This window comes from Plasmodium relictum (assembly GCF_900005765.1).
Source record: "Plasmodium relictum strain SGS1 genome assembly, chromosome: 11".
Lineage (NCBI taxonomy): Eukaryota > Apicomplexa > Aconoidasida > Haemosporida > Plasmodiidae > Plasmodium > Plasmodium relictum.
In genome coordinates, this window is record NC_041689.1 from 1,589,050 (window position 1) to 1,598,348 (window position 9,299).

The following is a 9,299-nucleotide window of genomic DNA, read 5'->3' on the forward strand; positions in this document are numbered from 1 at the left end:
TTTTAAAAAAAAAACTTTTGTTTTAATAGTTCAGTATTTAAGAAAAAAACCATTAGAGAATTTTATATATATGTACACATATAATAATTTATATTTAGTACAAATAGTTTTAGTATAATGTTGAAATTCATTCTTATAATTAGAAATTAAAAAAAAATTATTGTGTGAATTTATAAAAAAAAGAAAGAAGAATAAAAATACACGGAGAATTATTTTAATTAAAAAAGAAGAAAAAATATGTGCATACATATATATTTATAAAAATAATTTAATATTTTAAATAAATAATAAAAAAAGTTGAATATATAAATTAAAAAAGAAAAAACCTATGCATATAAATAAATTACTAAATATTATCTTATTGAATTGAAATTATTAAAACAGAAAATAAATTAAATTGAAAAAACAAAATAGTTTATTAAAAAATCGTGAAAATTTGAAATTACAACATCAGAACAAAATAGTTAATTTTTCTGTAAATTTTTATATTTTTGCATATAGCTCTTGTTTAAATTATTTTATTTTTTTTTTTTTTTTTTTGCTTATATATATAAAAACATTTTATTAAAATTCGTATATATATATGTATAATACTTAGAAATCTTATGTAATTTTTCATAAATAGGAAATTAAAATTCATATAATAAAATTGTAACTTAAAAGATATTAAGGTTTTGTATTAATTTAAAAAAATTATAAACTTCTATTGTTATTTAACAAGAACTTCACTAGACTAAAATAAAAAATTTTCCCTTAATTATTCCATCTTCTTTTATTTTTCTTTTATGTCAATAATTGATACTTGAGAAAATTAAATTTTCTTTTTTATGAAGGTTATTTTTTTTTTTTTTTTTGTTAGATATTTATTAAAAGTTTTAATAATATATAAAAGGATAATATATTTATATTAAGTTAATATAGAGTTACTAATGAAAAAGTTGTCTATAAGGATATTCATAAATAGTTCATTTTATTTATTCTTATGTAATAATTTCAAAATTATAAATTTTTTTTTCTTTTTTATGTATAAAAACATGTATATGAAATAAATACTAAAATAATAAAAGTAATAATTTAATTATAATTCTTTATATCCCTATAATTTTACATGAAACTAAAATATGCAATTTATCTTGTATATCCATAATTTCCACAAAATTTTGAAGTATCAATATTTTTCCTTTTTAAATTAGGAAATTTTAGCATATAAAGTACTTCATAATCAATTTTCATTTAAAATACAATTATTTTTATTAATAAAAAAATTTAATTTACACTTGTATAATTCTTAGGAAAAAAAAAAAAAAAACACATTATATTTATTTGTATAATAAATGTGCTATCATTTTATATGTATTATTTAAAAAAAAAAGAGATAAAGTTATTCTAATTTTTCGTTTTCAAATGCAATCGCATATATAAAAAGGAGTTAAGAATTTCATTTTTTTCTCGATATTTTTACAAGAATTGATAATAAATTAATAGATATATTTAATTTTATTTTAAAATTATGAAATTATTCATAATTTATTATTATTATTGGTTGTTGAATGTTTTTTTGTTTAGTATTTTTAAAAAATATTATTAGAATTAATGTTATGTAATTATTTTATATTATTTTATTTTATATATACATTTTTTTTTTAGTAAACATATAATGCTTTATATTAAATATCATGTGAAAAAGAAAATTAAACTTATATATTAATTAGAATACTTTTTCTAATTTTTTTTGGTTTAGTATATGAAAAAAAAAGTAAACTTTAAAAAAAAAAATTTCATAAGTTAAAACTGTGTTATTTTAATTGATAAATATCCTTGTATTTTTTACAAATTTATTCATTTAAAAAAAAGAAAAAGATGAATATAAAACCAAATATTTGCTTATTTAAAAAATTAGAAAAGAACAAAAACAAAAATGTAGTTTGTATTTATTTATAAAAGAAAAAAAAAAGAAAAAAAACAGAAACAAGAAAAAAAAAAAAAAAACCATTAAGAAAAATCAATATAAAAAAAAAAAGGTTATATAATTTTTTTATAATAAATTAAATAAAATTTAGTAAATATCATAAAAAATATTGATAAAAAAAATTAGATCATAGATATATTAGTTTAAAGAGAAATTAAACATATATATATATATATATATATATATATATATATATATATATATATATATATATATTCATGTTTATATATACATACATATATATGTACGTATATGAAAGTAATTTTACTTTAATGAAATTTCTTTTCATTGCATATGGAATTTTTTAAAACAATTTTTAAATTAACAAAAATAAGTTTAAAATTATTAGAGTTTTCAATTTTAATAAATTAAATACTATAAAGAAAAGTTTATATATTATTTGATGACATTAGTTTTAAATATTACTAAAAGTTTTTTGAGATATATTAAGCTAATCTAAAAAAAAGTAATTTTATCAAAATCATTTCTAAATATAAAAGAATAGTTAAATTTATAAAAAAATTGTAAAAATTAAAGTTTTATTTCACTTTTTTTTTTTTTTTTTTTTTTTTGGATTATTAATAAAATAACCTTATTTAAAAATGAATAAAAAAAAAAAAAAAGAAATTTGAAAAAAATGTATGTTGTTGGAATATTTTAATATATATTTGCATATATAATTTTTTATAGTATTGTCTTGAATTATGTTTTTGATTTTATGTAAATATATATACCTGGGTTTATTTTATAAAGAGTAAAAAAAGAACGAAATTTTTTTTTTTTTAATATTATTAAGAAATATACATTTAATAACAGAAACAAATAAAATATTATACATATGAATTTAAATTATACCTATAACGTTTAACATTATATTTTTTATGTTGTATATAAATTAATATAGTTTTGAATAGTAGATATTTTTAATTTTTCTAATTTAGTGTTGTAATTATATATTTATATATATTTCTTTTATATATATAAAGGGAAAAAAAATTGTATTTTTAAAAGGTATATATACATATTTAATAGAAACGTAATATATACATATATTTATTCCTTTTTTTTTTTTTTTTTTTAATTATAATTAAAAATGAATATACAAAATATTGATGAAAAAATTGTTTTAGATGGAAATTATGTGAGAAATCCACTTTATTCAAATAACGTAAAAATAAAAACCTCAAATATAGTACATTCAATTGAAGGAGTAGAAAATAAGACTAATTTTTTATCACTAAGCGAAAACGTTATATCAAAAATAAGAAGTGATAGTACAGAGATAATAAAAAAAGAAGGAGAAATTTTAGATATCAATTCACGTAATGTGTGTTATGCTTTAAAAAATGGAAAATTTCGTTTAATAAATCAAAATGGGATAAATACAACAAGAATAAAATTATTGTATGAAAATGAAGTTCTATATGTTTCATTCAACAAAGAAAATGGTAACTATTTATTGCTTTTGGATAATAAGGGGCATTTATATATCTATAAAATTAATGAATTTAAAGTTGAGTTGATATTATGTTTAAATTTTCCTTCATATGAAAAAAATACGACCGCTAATTTAAAAGAAATAAAAAATGCATTAAAAAGTGATTTTCCTAAAAAAGCTAGTTGGCTACCAAAAAGTGACAAGTTTTTTATTACTGGTCATAACAGTTGCCTATATATATGGAATATTTCTTTATTAACAAATGCAATGATTATGAATAAATTAAAAGATGAAATTAATGTAACTGATAAAATAATCTCTGTTTGTGCTATAACTTTATCATTTGAGCAGATATTACACAAATATAATTATTTATTTAATGAATATTTTGAAAGTACTGAAGATTTGCATGATAAAATTATCTTAAATACTTATTGCCTAAGTTTAAATGGCAAATACTTATATGCATTGGTTAGTAATTATTATTCAATCATATGGAATATTGAAAGAAATAACCATTTTATTAAATTTACTCTAGTTGGATTATGTTCTTTAAAAAATGAATTATTAAAAATAAAAAAGCAATTAAATATTAATACTACTAATGATAATATAGAGATATCATCTATTCACATTTTAAATACCTTTTTTCAATCGAATGAAGATAACACCAATCAAAGTAATTATTACCTACTTGTTTTTCATAATAAATGTTGTATATCTGTCTTCCCATTTAAAAATAACATAAATATAAATGACAAATTTTGTGAATGTATTGATATATTAAATAATTGTAGTATACAAAATATTTGTGTTCAAAATGATATAAATATTGAAAATATCGAAGTATTTGTTGATCCATCTGAATTTTTTGTATTTTTTAATCTTTCGTATAAAATTCCCAATAAAGATAAAGGAGATATAAATAAAAGTTTAATTTTTGTTTTAGAAGTTTTTAATAAAAAAAGATTAGATTTTAAAATTCATCCGAAATTTTTGAATTTGCCTAATAAAAGCATTTTACCTCTTTGTTCTATTAGATTACTAAAAGTAAATGATTGCTTAAAATTTGCTAAAGTTTTAAATGTATCCGTTTCTTCTTCATCCTTAAACATTATTAATTTATTTTTGTTTGCTATTATTTTTAATTCTTCTAAAAAAAGCGTAAGTGTTCAATCTTTTTCTGCTCCAATTCCTCTACTTATGGGGGATGTATGCAACAATAAAGAAACATCATTTCCGAATAATGATGATGCACATGAAAATCTAGATAATTCTTTAAAAAATTATGATATTAAAAATATTTATAATAAATTTTACGATAATGTGAACAATAAATGTGATTTAGAAAATTCCACAAATATTCAGAAAAGAGAAGAAACAGATAAAAACACATTTGATAATATACATAATAAGGAGTTTTTAAATATATTAAAAAATAAAAGAAAAAACGATGAAGAATTATTAAAAATACATGATGATATAATCCAAAAAGGAAATCTTTTAGAGAATATTTCTCATCTACCTATTACAAGAGATGAAAATATGATTTTGAATAATTTTAAACGTAAAGAAGATGATATAGATGATGATAATAATAATAATAATAATAATAATACAGCGAATATAAAATCCGATATTTTACCAGGACTGATAAGCAATGAAGAAAATAATATAAACATAAGAGAAAAATTAAAAGTATTATTAAATAAAAGAGAGGATATTACAACCAATAATAATGACTTAATAGATTATAATGGAAACAAAGAAATGAATATGATTTTAAATGGAGTAAACAATGACAGAATTGAAGTAATGAAAATTATAAGCAACAAAGATATGAAATATTTTAATACTATAAATGATAATGATGAAGTCTCTAAAAAGGCAGATAACACACTATGTGATAGGATTTTAAATAAAAAAAAAAAAGAAAGCAAGCAAGAAATTAATATTAGAAATGATATTCATGAAAATAACGATTTAGAGCAATTTTTAAAATATTCTCTTAATGAAATAAAAAAAAATTATGGACCAGTTGATGAAAATGTAATAAGCAAAAAAAACGACGATATCAACTTAGCACAATTAAATAAGAATGAATTTTACGAAAATATTCTTCTGAAAAAAATGAATGTAAATTCCTTATACAATAATAATAAAGTTGGAAGTCATGAAAATATAGAAATTTTTAATACAGAAAGAGAAGAAAATTCTAAAATCCCTTTTAGTGAAACGAAGCAAATTGTTGATTTAATTTTTTCGGACAATTCAGAAAAAAAATCTAAGAAAGAAAATGAAAGCGAAATAAAAAAAAATTCCGATCACAATAGTAATATTGATATTATTATGTCAAATCATAAAGATGCTTTAAAAAAGTTCATGGATTATGAAGAGGAAGATAATGAAGAAGAAAGTGAATATCAGGAAGAAAAAAAAGTATATGTAAGTGAGTATTTAGAAAAGAAAAAAGAAGGATTAGAAAAAGATGAAGGGAGTGAAATTGAAGAGGGAGATGAAGATTATGAAGGTGGAGTTGAAGAAGAGGAAGGAGAAGAATATGAAGTGAAAGAGGAAGATGAAGAAGAGGTAGAAAATAAGAATAGTGATGAAGAAAAAGTTAAGGATAATAAAAAGCCTAATATAACTTTAGAAGAAAAAAAAAATAAGAAAAAAATGGAAAAAAAAAATTATAATAATTTAAAGGATGAAATAGAGGAAATAGATAAAGAAAAAAAAGGAAAAGCGAACTACAAAAATAATGAAATATTTGTACAAAAAGAAAACAATTTAAACTCTTTTTTACATAAGTTAGGATTTTTTAAAAATAATACATCAGATGAAAGTAATAAAAATGAATTTTACAATGATAATTCTGTCTTTATTAATGGATTAAAAATGAATGAAAACAATAGTGAATTAATAAGTAAAAATAATGAAATATACAATGAAAATAAAAAAAATAAGGATAATGTAAACAGTGTAGAAGCAAATACTATTAATAATAATAAGGAAGAAAATCATATTTTTGCAGCCAAAGATATTGATGACATGAAGAATTCTATTAAAATATATAGAAAAAAAGAGTCAAATAATAAAAAGCATGATATCATAGATGAACATTACGAAGGAGAAAATATATCAGTAGATATTTCAGATGATTTAATGAAGAAAATATGTGCGAAAATATATAAAAGCATTAGTGTAGGAATATCTCAAATTATATGTGAAGAATTAAGAGATAAAAATATACTAAAAGGGATTAGTTCAACTATTTGTAGCAATATAAATAAAGAAATAAATGAAGAAAATAAAAATGCAGATGATAAGGTATGTAAGAATATGGAAAGTATGATTACTAACTTTAACAAAAAAATAAATGAGATGAAAGAAGAAATAATAAATTTAAAAAATTATAATAAAAATATAAATGTGAAAATAATATCTATGAATAATAATTTAAGTAAAATGTTTGAAACTATTAAAAATAAGTCATACTTAAATCAAAAAACTAATAATTATGAAATTAAATTAGAAAGAATATTAAATGAAATAAATGGCTTCAAAAAATATATGAGTAGTATGATGACTAAATTTTCGGAGAATTTAGTAAATATGTGTGAAGATATGAAGAATCATTTTAGTAAAATAATAAGAGGAAATAATGATAATTTAAAAAGAATGATACTTCAAGATTTGAATAATAAAATAGAAGAAATGAAATGTATCGATTTTAAAAATAATGCGTTTAATAAAGAGTTAGTTGAATTTTTTAACAATGCGCATCAAGATGCATTAAAAAAAATAATGCCATCTGTTATATCATCGGAAATTCAGATTCAATTTGCCAAAAGTGTAGTTCCTGGGATGAGGGAAGCTTATAATACAGGATTTCAATCCATTAAAGAATCGTTTAACTCATTATTATTAGATAACAAAAATTGGTTAAGTAAAGAACTTTATAGCATAGAAAAAGCAATATACGAGAAATCAGAAAAAAATAATGAGGATTTCTTATTATGTATAAATAATAAAATGGAAGAATTAGAAAAAGAAATAAAGCTATATACTTATAATATTAATCAACAAATTAGTTATTTGCATGATGATATTAATGCATTAAGTAAATCCCCGTTACAATTAAATGATCAAACTAAAAGTATCGATGGTAATAGTTTAGATAAAGATGGTAGTAATAATAATGCTATTAACAAAGATGTTAGCAATAATTCCATTATCGAATTAAAAAAAAATAATGATAATAATTTTCATCAAGGAAATGATCCATCTGATATCATAATAAAAGGAAGAATTAATCATTTATTGAGTGAACATGAATATGATCAGGCTTTTACATTGGCTTTATCAATCGATATAGAAAAAAATACTAATGCTTATTGGATACTTCAATTATGTTATAGATTCCATTCAAATCTTTTATTAGATGACAGTTTACCAATTAGCCAACCAGCATTATTGGGAATAAGTAAAATTTTATGTGAATCTTTAACTAAATTTTCTGATTTAGCTTTAGATGATGCTGATTTTCGTATTAAATGGATTCGTGAATGTCTATTACAATTAGATGTGAATCATTCTGATTTAATTAAAACAAATGCTTATATGTTTATTCAAAATATGCTTAATCATATTTGTAGCTATAGTTATGATATAGAAAATAAAATTCGTAAATTAAATGAAAATACTGTAAACGTTCATAAAAATAATTTAAAAAATAATTTACTTTTAAATTCAGATTCATTATCAAATGAAAATGTAAATCATATTTTGTGTTTAAATGAAGTGGAAACAATTAATAATAAAGCTTCTAATTTAATTTCAGGACAAAATAATGATTATGAGAAAAATATGCTTCTTGCATTACAAGATAAATTAATTCAAATTAGGAAATTATTAAAAAGGTATTGTATATAATTTAAAAAAAAAATTTTTTTTCTGCATATTTAATTCCTTTTATTATATGTATATGTACCATTGTCTGTTAATTAATACATTTTATATATATATATATATATATAATTTTCTCTATAGGATTATTAAAAACTTGGGTAAGAAAGGTAATGTGTAAAATAATATTTTGGTAACTCGTTTCAACAGATAAAACAAGAATAACAAATTTATATATGTTAAGAGAAATATTGAAAACAAGAAAAAAAAAGTTCAATAAAAAGGGTATTCAGTAATTTTTATAAAAGTATTTAATTTTTTTTATTGTTTTTAAAATTTTAACCTAAATTATGTTTATAAATAATTAAATTTTATATATATATGTGTGATTTAAATTTATATATACATTTATATTTATAATTAGTATTTACATAATAATTTATATATGTATAATTAAAAATTATTTGATTTTTACAAATTTTATTATTTATTTATTTTTTTCTCTATTATTTTTTTAAGAATATAAAATAAAAAATATTAAAAAAAAACCAAGCTAATAGTTGCCATATAAAAGGAAATGATTTATAATTTAGAATGTTTGTGTATTATATTTTATTTTGAATATTTTTTTTTACTAGAAATAAACGTTAAGATTAAGTAATATTAGAATAAACAATATTAAAATAAAATAATATTAGAGTAAAATAATTATTAAAAATACAAAACTAGTAGAGAATATTTTAATATTTCTAATAGAAGACTAAGAATAAAATAATAACAGAAGGTGTATAAAATCTAATAAAAAAGAAGGAAATGTATAAAAAAAAAAAAAAAAAAAAAAAAGAGAAGAAATAGAAAAAATGGATAATTAGAATATAGAGTTTATGTTTAAAATTTTTATTGTATAATTTTCTTAATTACTTTTTTTATTTTTAATTATATTTTTGTTATATCTTTTTTTATTGTTAATGTGCTATTACAATA

At 18.3% G+C, this 9,299-nt stretch overlaps 1 protein-coding gene across 1 annotated transcript; it reads left to right on the forward strand.

Annotated features, from left to right (window-relative positions):
- Positions 1–3,062: 3,062 nt before the first annotated feature.
- On the forward strand, positions 3,063–8,496 carry PRELSG_1141700 (conserved Plasmodium protein, unknown function; the record flags this gene model as incomplete). Its single annotated transcript, XM_028677707.1, has 2 exons — positions 3,063–8,329; positions 8,460–8,496. 2 exons carry the CDS (start codon positions 3,063–3,065, stop codon positions 8,494–8,496), a joined length of 5,304 nt encoding a protein of 1,767 aa, XP_028534069.1.
- Positions 8,497–9,299: the final 803 nt, after the last annotated feature.